General features: G+C 45.7%; 1 protein-coding gene across 1 annotated transcript in view; it reads right to left on the bottom strand.

The window, feature by feature from the left end:
• The window catches only part of LOC143927191 (cholecystokinin receptor-like), a 108,289-nt gene extending 88,055 nt beyond the window's left edge, over positions 1 to 20,234 (bottom strand). The window contains exon 1 of the mRNA XM_077451167.1: positions 19,759 to 20,234. Within this exon, the coding sequence (XP_077307293.1) occupies positions 19,759 to 19,942 (184 nt within the window). The 5' untranslated portion in view covers positions 19,943 to 20,234. The remainder of the gene's footprint in view (positions 1 to 19,758) is intronic.
• Between the last annotated feature and the right edge of the window lie 315 nt (positions 20,235 to 20,549).

The raw sequence follows: 20,549 nt of genomic DNA on the forward strand, positions 1-20,549 counted from the left end.
TAAGGGGCTTTTTTTTGTAAAGGGCACGCTGATGGGAAAATTTTATGTTAAAGGACACTCTGATGGGCACATTTTATTTTAAGGGGCACGCTGATGGATATATTTTTTTATGTGCACACTGATGGGCATGTTTTGTTAAGGTGCCCCTTAACAAAATATGCCCATCGATGTGCACATTAAAAATATACCCATCAGCGTGTCCCTTAAAATAAAATGTGCCCATCAGAGTGCCCTTTAACATAAAATTTTCCCATCAACGTGCCCCTTAACATAAAATAAGGGTCACGCTGATGGGCACCTTTTATGTTAAGGGGTAATCCGATGGACAAATTTTATTTTACGGGGCACGCTGATGGGTATATTTTTAATGTGCATATCGATGGGCATATTTTGTTAAGGGGCACGCTGATGGGTACAACAAAATGTGCCCTACAAAATATGCCCACCGATGTGCACATTAAAAATATACTCATCAGCATGCCCCTTAAAATAAAAATTGTCCATCAGAATGCCTCCTAACATAATAGGTGCCCATCAGTGTGACCCTTATTTCATGTTAAGGGGCACGCTGATGGGCAGATTTTATTTTAAGAGCAACACTGATGGGTACATTTTATATTAAAAGGGGCACTTTGATGGGCAAATTTTAAGTTAAGGGGCATGTCTTGTTATGTCCATCAGAGTGCCCCTTAATATAAAATGTGCCCATCAGCATGACACTTATTTTATGTTAAGGGAAATCTTGATGTGCGCATTTTATGTTAAGGGGCACTGTGATGGGGACACCTGATTTAAAGGGGCACTGTGATGGGGACACCTGATTTATAGGGGCACTGTGATGGGTTAAAGGGGCACTGTGATGGGGACACCTGATTTAAAGGGGCACTGTGATGGGGACACCTGATTTAAAGGGGCACTGTGATGGACACCTGATTTAAAGGGGCACTGTGATGGGGAGACCTGATGTAAAGGGGCACTGTGATGGGGACACCTGATGTAAAGGGGCACTGTGATGGGGACACCTGATGTAAAGGGGCACTGTGATGGGGACACCTGATTTAAAGAAGCACTGTGATGGGGACACCAGATTTAACTTGACAATAAATATTGTTGAAATGCTAAGGAAATTGTACATTTCTCATGTTTTTGATAGATATACAGTTACTACAATATTTCTGAGTTGTAGCACAGACTTGAGATTCGGACCTCGGCCCAAAGAAAATTTTGGCGACCGGACCTCCTTTAATTTTAATTCATTACCCCTGCTATAAGGATTATTATATTACATTATGAACTTGTATTGCATACACAAGGCAGGACTTTTTCAGCCAACTTTCACCAAATCACGTGTTTTTTGTTTTCTGCTCTTTATCGCCACCTCTGGTCAACTTCCGTATTGTTGTCTGATCTTTTGCATTGGTTTCTGAAGCGTGCTTGTTTGTACTTTGTACAAAAGTCCGATGGTTTTCTGTACACACGATTTTTGTTTGCCAGAAAGTTTTGTCCGTTCGCACAGCCAACAAAAGTCAGGTGAAAACCCGAAAAAAGTTTGCCCGATGGAGCGTACACGCGGTCGGATGTTGCCTTAAAACAGCTAACTTGCATGTTTGTTGTCAAAAAGTCAGATCGTGTGTACGGGTCCAGTGGCGGCCTGACAACTCATGGGGCCCCCAGGCAATCAGAGATTATGGGGCCACACAGTACACACACACACACACACACACACACAAGCAGTATACAATCACACAGTATACACATACATGTACACACAGTACACACAGACATGTTTCTATTGGCTGAGAAGGTACTGGAGAGGCGGGGCAGCTATAATCTCAGGATTTTTAGACCAAAAGGATGTCGGTAAGGGACATTTCAGAGAAAGATGTAACAAAAAACACAGATTTTTACATACTGTCCCTAGTTTTACTGAGGCTGGCAACCCTGACGGGGCCCCCAAGTGGCCCGGGGGCCCCTCAGGCAGTGCCCGAGTGGCTGAATGGTCAGTCCGCCCCCTGTACGGTCCTTAAAAGTGCCATGTTCTGAGCAGCCCCTAACACAATCAGGGGATGTTTCAGGGTAGAAGGAGTGCATCTTGATAGGGGGTCAAGCACCATCTTGAGAACAATTTAATTGGGGATTCCCTAAAAGGGATCGCTCTATTGCTTTTACGGAGATTGTCAACACACATTTCCCAACTTTTGGAGATGGGAACGAGGGACACCAATTAGGAAAAGTATGTAGGCATAGGACACGCCCCCTGTCACGCCCCCCTTAAAGGAAAATTATACAAAAAAACAAAAAAACAAAGATTAGTTAAACCCACAAGTGCTTTTTTACCACTAATAGTCCTTTATGTTAAATAAAATAACGTATCCGCGCTTAGGCCAAAGGGGGGAATAAGGTGTGCAGCCTACCCTGCTTAGGTCCCCAACAGGGGACTAACATGATAATAGTGCAAATATAAGGGTAAATGGCGCTACCTATATAATGAAAGGCGACAGACCCTGTTCACTGGTTAGGTGCTATGTGCCTCTATAGTGACTAATAAAAGTGCATATACCAATAGTGCAATCCGAATAAAGTACCAAAAGCGCATATACCAGTGGTACAAACCTCACTAGGTTGCCAAATAAATATGAACTTGATATAAATAAATGTTTAAAAGTGATACATAAACTGTGATACTCCAATACCAAAAAATGCAAGTACCGTATTTATCGGCGTATAACACGCTCTTTTTTTCCCCCTAAAATCAGGAGGAAATCAGGGGTGCGTGTTATACGCCGATCCCCCGCCGTTCCTAGCCTTCTCTGCCGCTCTCGGCAGCTTTCAGGTATTTTCGGGCGTTCTCGGCTATTTTCGGCCACGTTCGGCCGTTCTCGGCGGCTTTCGGAAAGCAGAAAACAGCCGCCGAGAACGGCCGAGTGCGGCCGAAAATAGGTGAGAAGGGCCGAAAAGAGCCGAGAATGGCCGAGTGCGGCCGAAAATAGGCGAGAAGGGCCGAAAAGAGCCGAGAATGGCCGAGTGCGGCCGAAAATACCCGAAAGCCGCCGAGAACGACCACCGCCGAGATACACAGGAACTCCGCTCTGTATCTCGGCGGCGCCATTTTTAAAATGGCAAAGACAATGACAAGCCTGCAAATGACTAACAATGCAAGGCTGCAATGCAAGGCTGCAAATGACTGACAAGGCTGCAATGCAAGGCTGCAATCGACTGACAAGGCTGCAATGGAAGACTGCAAATAACTGACAAGGCTGCAATGCAAGGCTGCAATGCAAGGCTGCAAATGACTGACAAGGCTGCAATGGAAGGCTGCAATCGACTGACAAGGCTGCAATGGAAGGCTGCAATCGACTGACAAGGCTGCAATGGAAGGCTGCAAATGACTGACAAGGCTGCAATGCAAGGCTGCAAATGACACTGATAAGGCTGCATTGATGGGCATTTAAATGTAAGTTTTTTTTCCTTAATCTTCCATCCTAAAAGTTTTTTTCTTTTAAATTCCCTCCTAAACTTGGGGTGCGTGTTATACGCCGGCGCGTGTTATATACCGATAAATACGGTATATAAAATAAATAAATAAATGTATATATAAAAATAGTCCCAAAAGTGTGAGCTCTTACACACGGTCGGAGATTCCGACAACCAAATCTAGTAGCCAATAGCTTTGGTCTAGGAATTTGATCTGAGCATGCGTGGCACTTTGTCCGTCGGAGTAGGCTACACATGATCGGAGTATGTCCGATCGGAGCATTTTGTCTGAAAATTTTACCGGCAAGTTGGAAAAGTTGGTCCGACGGATATTCCGACGGAAACAGTCCGATGGAGACCACACACAGTCGGAATATCCGACAAAACGCTCCGATAGGACACATTCCCTCGGAATCTCCGACCGTGTGTACAAGGGCTTAGACAAAGTCTTATGTGATAATTAAGTGCTTGGTGACGATAAACACAGGAACAAAATCCAGGTGACTTTTAAGTCCCAAAAGTGTAAGACAAATATTAAATAATAAAAAATAGTTGAAATGATATGAAACGACCACAAAAAATTAGCGTGCCAAGTCCGAAAAATACATTAAAAAATAAAACAATCCAACCAAAGTGTTATGTGATAATTAAGTGCTTGGTGACGATAAACACAGGAACAAAATCCAGTTGACTTTTAAGTGCTCCCCCTCTCTCTCTCTCTCTGGGAGCCTGGCTGTCTTGGGAAACAGTATCGGTACATCAAGCCTATATGCTATGTGAGATACCCCTGTAGGGGTTATTGGAGCTGGTGAGTGGGAACCCAAGAGGGGGGAGCACTTAAAAGTCACCTGGATTTTTATTTCTTTTAGTATTGTAAAATCTTGGATGAGAACCTTCTTCCCTCAGCCAGAACACTGAAGATGGGTCATGGATGGATATTCCAGCATGACAATGAACCAAAACATACCGCCAAGGCAACAAAGGAGTGGTTTAAGAAGAAGCACATTAAGGTCATGGAGTGGTCTAGCCAGTCTTCAGAGAGAAGATCTGTAAAGAAGAGTGGTGGAGCAAAATCCCTCCTGAGATGTGTCACCAACTACAAGAAACGTCTTACCCCTTGCCAACAAGGGTTTCTCCACTAAGTACTAAGTCTTGTTTTGCTTGGGGATCAAATACTATATTTTATTTTATAGGATTAATACGGTCTGGAGACTGGCTAGGCCACTCCATGGCCTTAATGTGCTTCTTCTTGAGTCACTCATTTGTCGCTTTGGTGGCAACAAAGGAGGCCTAGCCAGTCTCCAGACCTTTTATGGAGGGAGCTGAAACTTCGAGTTGCAAAGCGAAGCCTAGAAACCTTAATGATTTAGAGATCTATGAAGAAGAGTGGACCAAAATCCCTCCTGAGATGTGTGCAAACCTGGTCACCATCTACAAGAAACATCTGACCTCTGTGCTTGCCAACAAGGGTTTCTCCACCAAGTACTAAGTCATGTTTTGCATGGGGATCAAATACTATATTTTATTTTATAGGATTAATAAGGTCTGGAGACTGGCTAGGCCACTCCATGTCCTTAATGTGCTTCTTCTTGAGTCACTCCTTTGTCACCTTGGCGGCAACAAAGAAACCCTGGCCAGTCTCCAGACCTTAATCCTATAAAATATGTATGGAGGGAGCTGAAACTTCGAGTTGCCACGCGAAGCCTAGAAACCTTAATTGATTTAGATATCTATGAAGAAGAGTGGACCAAAGTCCCTCCTGAGATGTGTGCAAACCTGGTCACCAACTACAAGAAACGTCTTACCCCTTGCCAACAAGGGTTTCTCCACTAAGTACTAAGTCTTGTTTTGCTTGGGGATCAAATACTATATTTTATTTTATAGGAATAATACGGTCTGGAGACTGGCTAGGCCACTCCATGGCCTTAATGTGCTTCTTCTTGAGTCACTCCTTTGTCGCCTTGGCGGCAACAAAGGAGGCCTAGCCAGTCTCCAGACCTTTTATGGAGGGAGCTGAAACTTCGAGTTGCCAAGCGAAGCCTAGAAACCTTAATGATTACAGATCTATGAAGAAGAGTGGACCAAAATCCCTCCTGAGATGTGTGCAAACCTGGTCACCATCTACAAGAAACATCTGACCTCTGTGCTTGCCAACAAGGGTTTCTCCACCAAGTACTAAGTCATGTTTTGCATGGGGATCAAATACTATATTTTATTTTATAGGATTAATAAGGTCTGGAGACTGGCTAGGCCACTCCATGGCCTTAATGTGCTTCTTCTTGAGTCACTCCTTTGTCGCCTTGGTGGCAACAAAGGAGGCCTAGCCAGACTCCAGACCTTTTATGGAGGGAGCTGAAACTTCGAGTTGCCAAGCGAAGCCTAGAAACTTTAATGATTTAGAGATCTATGAAGAAGAGTGGACCAAAATCCCTCCTGAGATGTGTGCAAACCTGGTCACCATCTACAAGAAACATCTGACCTCTGTGCTTGCCAACAAGGGTTTCTCCACCAAGTACTAAGTCATGTTTTGCATGGGGATCAAATACTATATTTTATTTTATAGGATTAATAAGGTCTGGAGACTGGCTAGGCCACTCCATGTCCTTAATGTGCTTCTTCTTGAGTCACTCCTTTGTCACCTTGGCGGCAACAAAGAAACCCTGGCCAGTCTCCAGACCTTAATCCTATAAAATATGTATGGAGGGAGCTGAAACTTCGAGTTGCCAAGCGAAGCCTAGAAACCTTAATTGATTTAGATATCTATGAAGAAGAGTGGACCAAAATCCCTCCTGAGATGTGTGCAAACCTGGTCACCAACTACAAGAAACGTCTTACCCCTTGCCAACAAGGGTTTCTCCGCTAAGTACTAAGTCTTGTTTTGCTTGGGGATCAAATACTATATTTTATTTTATAGGATGAATACGGTATGGAGACTGGCTAGGCCACTCCATGGCCTTAATGTGCTGCTTCTAGAGTCACTCCTTTGTCGCCTTGGTGGCAACAAAGGAGGCCTAGCCAGACTCCAGACCTTTTATGGAGGGAGCTGAAACTTCGAGTTGCAAAGCGAAGCCTAGAAACCTTAATGATTTAGAGATCTATGAAGAAGAGTGGACCAAAATCCCTCCTGAGATGTGTGCAAACCTGGTCACCATCTACAAGAAACGTCTGACCTCTGTGATTGCCAACAAGGGATTCTCCACCAAGTACTAAGTCTTGTTTTGTATGGGGATCAAATACTATATTTTATTTTATAGGATTAATAAGGTCTGGAGACTGGTTAGGCCACTCCATGTCCTTAATGTGCTTCTTCTTGAGTCACTCCTTTGTCACCTTGGCGGCAACAAAGAAACCCTGGCCAGTCTCCAGACCTTAATCCTATAAAATATGTATGGAGGGAGCTGAAACTTCGAGTTGCCAAGCGAAGCCTAGAAACCTTAATGATTTAGAGATCTATGAAGAAGAGTGGACCAAAATCCCTCCTGAGATGTGTGCAAACCTGGTCACCATCTACAAGAAACGTCTTACCCCTTGCCAACAAGGGTTTCTCCACTAAGTACGAAGTCTTGTTTTGCATGGGGATCAAATACTATATTTTATTTTATAGGATTAATAAGGTCTGGAGACTGGCTAGGTCACTCCATGGCCTTAATGTGTTTCTTCTTGAGTCACTCCTTTGTCGCCTTGGCGGCAACAAAGGAGGCCTAAGCCAGTCTCCAGACCTTTTATGGAGGGAGCTGAAACTTCGAGTTGCCAAGCGAAGCCTAGAAACCTTAATGATTTAGAGACCTATGAAGAAGAATGGACCAAAATCCCTCCTGAGATGTGTGCAAACCTGGTCACCAACTACAAGAAACGTCTGACTTCTGTGCTTGCCAACAAGGGATTCTCCACCAAGTACTAAGTCACGTTTTGCATGGGGTAAAAATACTTATTTTATTTTATAGGATTAATAAGGTCTGGAGACTGGCTAGGCCACGCCATGGCCTTAATGTTCTTCTTCTTGAGTCACTCCTTTGTCACCTTGGCGGCAACAAAGGAGGCCTAGCCAGTCTCCAGACCTTTTATGGAGACATCTGACCTCTGTGCTTGCCAACAAGGGTTTCTCCACCAAGTACTAAGTCTTGTTTTGCATGGGGATCAAATACTATATTTTATTTTATAGGATTAATAAGGTCTGGAGACTGGCTAGGCCACTCCATGGCCTTAATGTGCTTCTTCTTGAGTCACTCCTTTGTCGCCTTGGCGGCAACAAAGAAGGCCTGGCCAGTTTCCAGACCTTAATCCTATAAAATATGTATGGAGGGAGCTGAAACTTTGAGTTGCAAAGCGAAGCCTAGAAACCTTAATTGATTTAGATATCTATGAAGAAGAGTGGACCAAAATCCCTCCTGAGATGTGTGCAAACCTGGTCACCAACTACAAGAAACGTCTTACCCCTTGCCAACAAGGGTTTCTCCACTAAGTACTAAGTCTTGTTTTGCTTGGGGATCAAATACCATATTTTATTTTATAGGATTAATACGGTCTGGAGACTGGCTAGGCCACTCCATGGCCTTAATGTGCTTCTTCTTGAGTCACTCCTTTGTCGCCTTGGAAGGAGGCCTAGCCAGTCTCCAGACCTTTTATGGAGGGAGCTGAAACTTCGAGTTGCAAAGCGAAGCCTAGAAACCTTAATGATTTAGAGATCTATGAAGAAGAATGGACCAAAATCCCTCCTGAGATGTGTGCAAACCTGGTCACCATCTACAAGAAATGTCTGACCTCTCTGCTTGCCAACAAGGGTTTCTCCACCAAGTACTAAGTCACGTTTTGCATGGGGATAAAATACTTATTTTATTTTATAGGATTAATAAGGTCTGGAGACTGGCTAGGCCACGCCATGGCCTTAATGTTCTTCTTCTTGAGTCACTCCTTTGTCACCTTGGCGGCAACAAAGAAGGCCTGGCCAGTTTCCAGACCTTAATCCTATAAAAAAAAGTGTATGGAGGGAGCTGAAACTTTGAGTTGCCAAGCGAAGCCTAGAAACCTTAATGATTTAGAGACCTATGAAGAAGAATGGACCAAAATCCCTCCTGAGATGTGTGCAAACCTGGTCACCATCTACAAGAAACGTCTGACCTCTGTGCTTGCCAACAAGGGATTCTTCACCAAGTACTAAGTCATGTTTTGCTTGGGGATCAAATACTTATTTTTCTCACTGAACTGCAACTCAATTTATATAATTTGTATCATGTGTTTTATCTGGATTTTTGGTTGATATTCTGTCTCGATCATATACAATACACCTACGATAAAAATTATAGACCCTTCATTTCTTTGTAAGTGGGCAAACTCTGCAGGGGATCAAAACTTTATTTTTCCCCACTGTAAATGTATGGTTTGGGGAGGAGAATGGGTTCTTCAAGAGGTAAGGAAATGAGTCCTGATACTTACCTTGACTACTTGTCCTCCCTAGATGACGGCCACTGCTGGTGGTCAGGGGGGACAGATGGGTACTTTTAACATCATATAAAATGAAAGTGGTATTAAAGGTTCGGCTCTTTTTTTCTTAATAACACACGTCATACTTACCTGCTCTATGTAATGGTTTTGCACAGAGCACCCCAGATCCTCTTCTCCTTGGATCCCCCCCCCCCCCCGCCGGGGCTCCTGGCTCCTCCCCCTTGACCAGTGCCCCCAATAAGCAAGCCGCTTGCTATGGAGCACTGGTGCATGCTTGCTCTTAAGCCCTGCGCTATTACTTAGAACCGCAGGCCTTTGAAACCAGAGGTCCTGGAGAATAAACTGGTGGTTGTTGCAGTTTTTTTAATGTTACACAATATTAAAAAATGTATTTTCTAAAAAAAAAAAAAAAAAAAAAAAAAAAACACTTCAGGATTTTTAGTGCACACAGTCCCAATATAATACCTAATTTTTTGTATAATGTGAAAAGATGATATTACGCCGAGTAAATAGATACCAAACATGTCCCGCTTTAAAATTGCGCATGTACGGCGACAAACTACGGTACACTTTAAAAGCCTTTACAGGTTAGAGTTACGCAGAAGGTTTGGAGCTAGAATTATTGCTCTCACTCTGCTGTTCGTGACGACGATACCTCACATGCGTGGGGTTCGATCACCATTGACATATGCATGAGGGACCTATGTGCATGTTTGCACATGAGACCCGGGGGGGGGGGGGGGCACTTTTTTTAATCTTTATTTCTATCACAAGAGATTGAAAACTAACCCTTGTAATAGCACGGGAAATGACAGGCCCTCTTTATGGAGTGATTTGAGGTCTATTAAACCCCATATCTTTCCTCTGCCCTCAAAAGCATCTGATGACAAATGATATGATAAAATTTCATATTGTGTATATGAGCTCTCTTCAGGATTGGACAGGAAGATGGTATCACTGTCTGTTTGGCTTATACTCACTTTATGATATATATATACACTGTATTGTCAAAAGTATTGGGACGCCTTTACAAACACATGAACTTTAACGGCATCCCAGTCTTAGTCCGTAGGGTTCAATATTGAGTTGGCTCCGTCCTTTGCAGCTATAACAGCTACAGCTGTTCTGGGAAGGCCGTCCACAAGGTTTAGGAGATGTGTCTATGGGAATGTTTGACCATCACCAATAAAACAAGGTCCATAAAGTCATAGATGAGCGAGTTTGGGGTGGAGGAACTTGACTGGACTTTCATGGCATCCCAGTCTTAGTCCGTAGGGTTCAATATTGAGTTGGCCCATCCATTGCAGCTATAACAGCTTCAACTCTTCTGGGAAGGCCGTCCACAAGGTTTAGGAGATGTGTCTATGGGAATGTTTGACCATTCTTCCAGAAGAGCAGTCTTCGCTCAAATTCATCCCAAAGGCATTCTATCGGGTTGAGGTGCAGGCCAGTCAAGTTCCTCCACCCCAAACTGGCTCATCCATGTCTTTATGGACCTTGCTTTGTGCACTGGTGCGCAGCCATTTTGGAACAGGAAGGAGCCATCACCTAATTGTTCCCTCAGATTTGGGAGCATGAAATTGTCTTGGTATGCTGAGGTCTTAAGAGTTCCCTTTACTGGAAGTAAGGGGCCAAGCCCAACCCCTGAAAAACAACCCCACACCATAATCCCCCCTCCACCAACTGATTTGGACCAGTGCACAAAGAAAGGTCCATAAAGACATTGATGAGCGAGTTTGGGGTGGAGGAACTTGACTGACCTGCACAGAGTCCTGACCACAACCCGATAGAACACCTTTGGGGTGAATTAGAGTGGAGACTGCGAGCCAGGCCTTCTCACCCAACATCAGTGCCCTCACCTCACAAATGCGCTTCTGGAAGAATGGTCAAACATTCTCATAGACACCCTCCTAAACCTTGTGGACCGCCTTCCCAGAAGAGTCGAAGCTGTTATAGACGAGAAGGCCTGGCTTGTAGTCTCCGCTCAAATGAATTCCAAAGTTATTGTTCTATCAGTTTGAGGTCAGGACTCTGTGTAGACCAGTCAAGTTCCTCCACCCCAAACTCACTCTTTATTGGTGATGGTCAAACATTCCCATAGACGCACTCCTAAACCTTGTGGACGGCCTTCCCAGAAGAGTTGAAGCTGTTATAGCTGCAAAGGGCGGAGCCAACTCAATATTGAACCCTACGGACTAAGACTGGGAGGCCATTAAATTTCATGTGCGTGTAAAGGCCGGTGTCCCAAAACTTTTGGTTATATAGTGTATCTTCATGGGGAAACTATGGTTTTTAAAGTATATTAAAACTAATAAAAACAGATGTTGGAAATGGAAATTTTTGACTCCACTGAAGATTATTGATCCTCGATATCTGGCCATTTTTTTTTTTGGATTGTTTCAGAAAACAGGATCTGGCAATGTATAGGGGAGAAAAGTCAAATAAAGCGTTCACGTTGAATTACAATAACGCGTTGAATTGTATACTGAATTTTAACTATTGGAATTACATCTGCTTCAATTGTTCTTAATACAGCCGCTCGCTCTCCTCTGATTGTTCTAGGTTGCTACTGGTGGGGTTCCCAATTTTATCCAAAATATGTCATAAAAATACTGGGAAATCCAATCAGAGCGTTCTCGGCTTCCAGTACCACTTGTATAAGCCCCGCCTATTAACTGCAGCATGAGAAGGAGGTTGCACAGATACACTGTGTAAAAATGCTGCATTTAAGGCCAAGAGGCACTGTGAGAAGCCTGCTGAATCCAGTAGTAATAGAGTCCAGGAGACCAAGGGTGTATTCAGAAGCCCACCTCCACCTTCCACAAGGCTAGAAAAGCTTCTCTTCCCTCCACCCCGGCACAAAGAAGCCCTTACAGTACTGCTAATGCTCTGCTTACTGCCTAGGGTCACCCCTTTTCATCATACCATCACTATACAGAGGACACATATGTAACCCGGCCGCTGTATATATAGTGAGTCTGTCGCTGTTCCCAGGAGCTGACACTCGGACATGTCCCACTCTGGAGATCCCAGTATGTGTGCACACTGATGTGCAATGCCCTCCGGTGGGGGAAGCCGGCCTCATTAATGATGAGATCTTCTACTGCAACGCCAGAAATTGTCCAAATAATTCAGAGCCTGCCGCACACGGCGCTAATTGACTTTAAACTTTCAACGTAAATTTGCGGAGCGCCCCCCAGGGACTCGTTCCTTATTAGAGAACATCCTCTATTACTCCAACCTCCCAGAGGGCAAATGAGCCTCCGTTACCTCCATCTGCAGAAAGGGCAGAATAACCTTTATTACCTCCACTCCTCATCAACAGCCTTTATAAATTCCATCCCTAGAAGAGGAGCCTAGAATCTATTATCTCTACCCTTCGGAGGGCAGTATAGTCTCTATTACCTCCACCCTTTGGAGGGCAGCATTGTCTCTATTACCTCCACCCTTCGGAGGGCAGTATAGTCTCTATTACCTCCACCCCTCGGTGGGCAGTATAGTCTCTATTACAGTATAGTCTCTATTACCTACACCCTTCAGAGGGCAGTATAGTCTCTATTACCTCCACCCCTCGGTGGGCAGTATAGTCTCTATTACAGTATAGTCTCTATTACCTCCACCCTTCAGTGGGCAGTATAGTCTCTATTACCTCAACCCCTCGGAGGGCAATATAGTCACAGTACAGTCTCTATTACCTCCACCTTTCAGAGAACAGTAAAGTCTCTATTACCTCAACCCTTTGGAGGGCAGTATAGTCGCAGTATAGTCTCTATTACCTCGACCCTTCGGAGGGCAGTATAGTCTCTATTACCTCCACCCTTCGGAGGGCAGTATAGCCTCTATTACCTCCACCCTTCGGAGGGCAGTATAGCCTCTATTACCTCCACCCCTCTGATTATAATAGCCTCTATTACCTCCACTCTTCATCAACAGCCTTTATAAATTCTATCCCTAGAAGAGTATAGAATCTATTATCTCTACCTTTCAGAGGGCAGTATAGTCTATACTACCCCCACCCTTTAGAGGGCAGTACAGTCTCTTTTACCTCCACCCTTTGGAGGGCAGTATAGACTCTATTATCTTCACCCTTCGGAGGGTGGTATAGTCTCTATTACTTCTACCCTTCGGAGGGCAGTATAGCCTCTATTATCTCCACTCCTCTGAGGGCAGTATAGCCTCTATTACCTCCACCCTTCGGAGGGCAGTATAACCCTTTTTACCTCAACCCTTCAGAGGGCAGAGTAGTCTCTATTACCTCCACCCCTCTGAGGGCAGTATAGCCTCTATTACCTCTACCCATCGGGGGCAGTATAGCCTTTTTTTACCTCCACCCTTCAGAGGGCAGACTAGTCTCTAATTACCTCCACCCCAAGATGGTAATATAGCCTCTATACCTCCACCCCTATGAGGGCAATATAGCCTCTATTACCTCCACCCCTATGACGGCACTATAGCCTACATTACTTCCATCCCTATGAGGGTAATATACTCTAGCTTCTATTACCTCCACCCCTATAATGATATTATAGCCTCTATTACCTTCACCCCTATAAGGGTAATATATCTTCTATTACCTCCACTCCTATGGAGGTAATGTAGCCTCTATTCCCTCTCCCACATTGAGGGCGCTATAGCCTCTATTACCTCCATCCCTCTCTGGGTTGTATAGCCTCTATTACCTCCACCTCTCTGAGGACAGTATAGCCTCTATGACTTTAACCCCTCTGAAAGCCTGTATTGCCTCCACACCTCTAAGATGCGTAACAACATGCATTACGTCCACAAAGGAGCTTCTCTTACTTCCAAGCCCCCCTGAACAGCCTCTATAACTTCCACCAGCCTCCATTACCTCCACCTGTATATAGAGTCATTTGTTTTCCATTTTACCCCTTCTAGGGACAGAACAGTCCTTATTACCTTCCCTAGTAGACAGGGCAAAGAAGCCTCTATTACTTCCACCGGTAGAAAAGGGTAGAAGAGTCTCCATTCCTTCCCTTGTAGAAAGGGCACAGAAACCCCCAACCCATTTAGGGTCTGAGGAACGTCTATTACCTCTTCCTGTGGAGTAAGCAGACTTCCCATCATCACCAACCCATTTAGGGGCTGAGGAACGTCTATTACCTCCTCCAGTGAAATAAGCAATGCTCCGATGGAATCTTCACTTCTACCTCTCACGGGGTAGAAAAGCCTCCATTTCCGCCAACACTTTAATGGCACAGAGAAACCCCTATTACCACCACCTATCTGAGGTGCAGAAGAGCCTCTTTTACCCTCACTCCATTGTGAGAACAGCCTCTATTACCCCCTCCCGTAGAGGAGACCCTATTATCCTCCTTATATATGGGGTAGAGGTGCCTCTATTAACCCTACATTTAGAAGTGGCAGAGAAACCTCTAGTCTCCTAACTTGTATAAGTGGCAGGGGAACCTCTATTATCCTCACTTGTAGAAGGGGCAGGGGAGCCTCTATTACCCCCAACCCTCTGAGTGAGAGCAGCCTCTATTACCCCCACCACTATGAAGAACATAGAAGTGAGAAGTGAACAATCTCTATTATTCTCACCTACAGAAGGTACAATTTCCTGTACCTAATGGGGGGCACCCCGCACCCAGAAGAGCCTTCACCACCCTCAGCAGCAACCTCTTTCCCTGGAACTCCTTTGAGGGACAAAGGAGCCTCAATTTCCCCCATTACTTTTTACCTCCACCTCTCCGAGTGGTAGAACATCCCCAGTATCTCCTTAACTAAAAGTAGTAGAATTGCCGTCATAACCTCTACATCTCTGAGGGACATCTCTGTTACCTTCCCCTGTAGAAGGACAGTAGAGCCTCAATTACTTCTGCCTGTAGAAGAGCCTCTATTACCTCCACTTGGAAGAACAGAAACACCCTCTACTACCTTCACCGGCAGAAAAAAGAAAAGGAGCCTCTATTATCCGCTCCTGTAGAAGTGGCAGAGGAGCATTTATTACCTCCACCCCACTGAGGGGCAAAAGAGCCTCTATTACCTCCACCTCAAAGGGGGCAAAGAGCCTTTATTACTTCCACCCCACTGAATGGCAAAACATCCTCTATTACCTCCACCCCACTGAGGGAATAACATCCATTATTGCCTCTACTTGTAGAAGGGATAGAGAAGCTTGTATTACCTCTACTGGTAGGAAATGCATAATAATCACAATCACCTTTTCCTGTAGAAGAGGCAAAGAAGCCTCTACTTACCTCACCCCCATGAGGGAACAGAAAAGCCTCTATTACCTCCGCTCCATTAAAGGATAGAACAGCCACTATTACCCCCCACCCCATGGAGAGACACAGCAGCTAATACTACCTTCATCCATAGAAGGGACAGAGGAGCCTCTATTTTCCCCACCTGTAGGAGCTTTGATTTTCTCTGCCTCAATAAGGATCAAAACAGTCTCTATTACCTCCACCCCACAAAGAAAAAACGCTTTTACCTCCACCTGAAAAAGAAGCAGAACAGCCTCTATTACCACCACCCCATGAAGGGAGAACAGCCTCTATTACCACCACCCCATGTTGGGAGAACAGCCTCTATTACCACCACCCCATGGAGGGTCAAATCAGCCTCTATTACCACTACCCTATGTAGGGTGAAACAGCCTCTATTACCACCACCCCATGTAGGGAGAACAGCCTCTATTGCCACCACCCCATGTAGGGAGAACAGCCTCTATTACCACCACCCCATGTAGGGAGAACAGCCTCTATTACCACCACCTCATGAAGGGAGAACAGCCTCTATTGCCACCACCCCATGGAGGGACAAAACAGCCTCTATTACCACCACCCCATGTAGGGAGAACAGCCTCTATTACCACCACCCCATGGAGGGACAAAACAGCCTCTATTACACCACCCCATGTAGGGAGAACAGCCTCTATTGCCACCACCCCATGGAGGGACAAAACAGCCTCTATTACACCACCCCATGTAGGGAGAACAGCCTCTATTACCACCACCCCATGTTGGGAGAACAGCCTCTATTACCACCACCCCATGTAGGGACAAAACAGCCTCTATTACCACCACCCCATGTAGGGACAACAGCCTCTATTACCACCACCCCATGTTGGGAGAACAGCCTCTATTACCACCACCCCATGTAGGGACAAAACAGCCTCTATTGCCACCACCCCATGGAGGGACAAAACAGCCTCTATTACCACCACCCCATGTAGGGAGAACAGCCTCTATTACCACCACCCCATGTAGGGAGAACAGCCTCTATCACCACCCTATGTAGGGAGAAAAGCCTCTATTACCACCACCCAAGGGAGGGAAAGGACAGGCTCTATTACCATCACCCCATAGAGGGACAGAACAGCCTCTATTATAACCACCCCATGGAGAGACAGAACAGCCTCTATTACCACCACCTGTAAAAGGAGCAGAACAACTTATTTTTGCCACCTTATGTGGGGGCAGAACAGTCTCTATTGCTTATACCTTAGTAAGGGACAGACCAGCCTATATTACCCCTACCCTGTGGAGAGATAGGACATCCTCTACTACCTGTAGAAGGGACAGAACAGCCTCCATTACCAACAGAAGGGGCAGGACAGCCTCTGTTATCCATAAAATAGACACAACAGCCTTGCATTACCATTAGAACAGCCTCTATTACCACCACCTCATGTTTGCAGAACAGCCTCTATTACCACCACCCCATGGAGGGGCAAATCAGACTCTATCACCACCACCCTATGTAGGGAGAACAGCCTCTATCACCACCACCCTATGTAGGGAGAACAGCCTCTATTACCACCACCCCATGTAGGGAGAACAGCCTCTATTGCCACCACCCCATGTACTAGGGAGAACAGCCTCTATTACCACCACCCCATGTACTAGGGAGAACAGCCTCTATTACCACCAACCCATGTAGGGAGAACAGTCTCTATTACCACCACCCCATGGAGGGACAAAACAGCCTCTATTACCACCACCCCATGTACTAGGGAGAACAGCCTCTATTACCACCACCCCATGTACTAGGGAGAACAGCCTCTATTACCACCAACCCATGTAGGGAGAACAGTCTCTATTACCACCACCCCATGGAGGGACAAAACAGCCTCTATTACCACCACCTCATGTAGGGAGAACAGCCTCTATTACTACCACCCCATGCAGGGAAAACAGTCTCTATTACTACCACCCTATGTAGGGAGAACAGCCTCTATTACCACCACCCCAAGGAGGGACAAAACAGCCTCTATTACCACCACCCTATGTAGGGAGAACAGCCTCTATTACCACCACCCCATGTTGGGAGAACAGCCTCTATTACCACCACCCAAGGGAGGGACAGGGCAGGCTCTATTACCATCACCCCATGGAGGGACAGAACAGCCTCTATTACCACCACCTGTAAAAGGAGCAGAACTTATTTTTGCCACCTTATGTGGGGGCATAACAGCCTCTATTGCTTACACCTTAGTAAGGGACAGACCAGCCTCTATTACCCCTACCCTGCGGAGAGATAGGACAGCCTCTACTACCTGTAGAAGGGACAGAGCAGCCTCCATTACCAACAGAAGGGGCAGGAAAGCCTCTGTTACCCATAAAATAGACACAACAGCCTTGTATTGCCATTAGAAGAGACAGGGCAGCCTCTATTACCTATAGAAGGGGCAGAACAGCATCTATTAACCATATAAGAGATAGAATAGCCTTTTATTACCAGTAGAAGGGACAGAATAGCCTCTATTGCTTCCACCTTATTGAGGAACAGACCACCCTCTATTCCCTTTACCCTATCGAGGGACAGAACAGCCTCTATTACCTGTAGAAGGGGCAGAACCGCCTCTACTACCCATAGAACAGACAGAACAGCCTCTATTACCCATAGAATATACAATAGCCTTCATTATCAGAAGAAGGGACAGAAAAGCCTCTACAACCTGTAGAAAAGACAGAACAGACTCTATTGATCATCATTCATAGAAGAAGCAGAACAGCCTCTATTGTTTCCACCTTATTGAGGGGCCCTCTATTACCTCTACCCCGTGAAGGGCAAAATAGCCTCTTCTACCTGTAGAAGAGACAGAACAGCCTCTTTTAATCAAAGAAGGGACAGATCAGCCTCTATTACCCATAGAAGGGGCAGAACAGCCTCTATTACCCATAAAAAGAGGTAGAACAGCCTCTATTATACATAGAAGAGGTAGAACAGCCTCTATTGCTTCCATCTTATTGTGGGACAGACCACCCTCTATTACATCTACCCCATTGAGAGAATAGCCTCTATTACCTGTAGAAAGGACAGAACAGCCTATATTGCCCATAGAAGAGACAGAACAGCCACTATTATCCATAGAAGATGTAGAACAGCCTCTATTGCTTCCACCTTTTTGAGGGACAAACCAACCTCTATTACCTGTAGAAGGGACAGAACAGCCTCTATTACCCATTAAAGGGGCAGAACAGCCTCTATTACCCATAGAAGGAGCAGAACAGTCTCTATTACCCATAGAAGGAGCAGAACAGTCTCTATTACCCATAGAAGGGACAAAACAGCCTCTATTACCAGTAGAAGGGGCAGCACAGCCTCTATTACCCATAGAAGAGAAAGAACAGACTCTATTACCCATAGAAGGGACAGAACAGCCTCTATTACCCGTAGAAGGGGCAAAACAGTTTCTATTACCCGTAGAAGGGGCAGAACACTATCTATTACCCGTAGAAGGGGCAGAACAGCCTCTATTACCCATAGAAGAGACAGAACAGCCTCTATTACCCCGTAGAAGGGGCAGAACAGCCTCTATTACCCGTAGAAGGGGCAAAACAGTTTCTATTACCCGTAGAAGGGGCAGAACACTATCTATTACCCGTAGAAGGGGCAGAACAGCCTCTATTACCCATAGAAGGAGCAGAACAGTCTCTATTACCCATAGAAGGGACAAAACAGCCTCTATTACCAGTAGAAGGGGCAGCACAGCCTCTATTACCCATAGAAGAGAAAGAACAGACTCTATTACCCATAGAAGGGACAGAACAGCCTCTATTACCCGTAGAAGGGGCAAAACAGTTTCTATTACCCGTAGAAGGGGCAGAACACTATCTATTACCCGTAGAAGGGGCAGAACAGCCTCTATTACCCATAGAAGAGACAGAACAGCCTCTATTACCCCGTAGAAGGGGCAGAACAGCCTCTATTACCCGTAGAAGGGGCAAAACAGTTTCTATTACCCGTAGAAGGGGCAGAACACTATCTATTACCCGTAGAAGGGGCAGAACAGCCTCTATTACCCATAGCCGAGACAGAACAGCCTCTATTACCCCGTAGAAGGGGCAGAACAGCCTCTATTACCCATAAAAGGGACAGAACTGCCTCTATTACCTGTAGAAGGGACAGAACAGCCTCAATTTCCTGTAGAAGGTGCAGAACAGCCCCTATTAGCGTTAGAAGGGACAGAACAGCCTCAATTACCCGTAGAAGGGACAGAACAGCCTCTATTACCCATAAAAGAGATAGAACAGCCTCTATTAACCATAGAAGGGACAGAACTGCCTCTATTACCTGTAGAAGGGACAGAACAGCCTCAAGTTCCCATAGGAGGGGCAGAACAGCCTCTATTACCTTTAGAAGGGACAGAACAGCCTCAGTTACCCATAGAAGGGGCAGAACAGCCTCTATTACCCATAGAAGGGGCAGAACAGCATCTATTACCCGTAGAAGTGGAGGACAGCCCCATTACCTGTAGAAGGGACAGAACAGCCCCCATTACCCGTAGAAGGGACAAAACAGCCTCTATTACCCGCAGAAGGGCAGAACAGCCTCCATTACCCGTAGAAGGTGCAGTAGAGCCTCCCTTACCTGTGACGGAGACATTCGGGACTTTCGTGGGATCCGGGTCACAGCTGAAGTTAAATCCCTGCAGGCCACCTGTGAGATTGCCAGTGACATTGCCGGTGAAGTTGAGGCTGGATATTCTTCTCAGCAGGTTTTGCCGGCAGAGCAGATCTTGCAGAAAAGTGGCGTTGGCCACCATCCGGTCCATCCTCCCGGGTCCAGGCTCTCTGGAAAGCTGTTGCTGGGAATCCAGATGGGCAGCTCTCGCTTCCAGCCTATATGTTTGTGAGGCTCATCCCCTCCCGGGCATGCGTCTCCCCCCCCCACCCCTCAAGTACTTTTCTCCTCTTTAATGCTCTACTTCTGCTGTCATTATTACTTTGCTGTCACTTTGTCCCCATCACCCAGCCAGCAGCAGGTAGTTCCTGCGAGTGCCACAAGCGGAGATCAGCCTCAGACTGGGCTTCTCTGTGTGTGTGTGTGTGTGTTTGTATATGGGCAGGGGATGGGACTGATAACCATTGCATATTCCTTCACATTCATGCACAAATAAAAGGATGCAGCGCTACCTCCTGCAGCACCGCAGCTCCCTCCTCTGGCTAAACTCTGGAACTGTGCCTGCCCTCCGCTGTCAGTGAAAAGCTCTCTAATTGAGTTACGCAATGACAGGAGTTACAATGGCATTGTTGTTTGACCCCTGTCAGCAGCACAGATTGACGGCGCTGATTGCATTTATTAAAGGGGGGGGATTAGGACACAATTAGGATTAACCTGTCTGCCGGTACAGGAAATTGCAGCACTTTGATGAGTGCATT

Source organism: Lithobates pipiens, unplaced genomic scaffold (assembly GCF_037356315.1).
Source record: "Lithobates pipiens isolate NorthernLeopardFrog02 unplaced genomic scaffold, aLitPip1_a1.2 Scaffold_23, whole genome shotgun sequence".
NCBI classification, from domain to species: domain Eukaryota; kingdom Metazoa; phylum Chordata; class Amphibia; order Anura; family Ranidae; genus Lithobates; species Lithobates pipiens.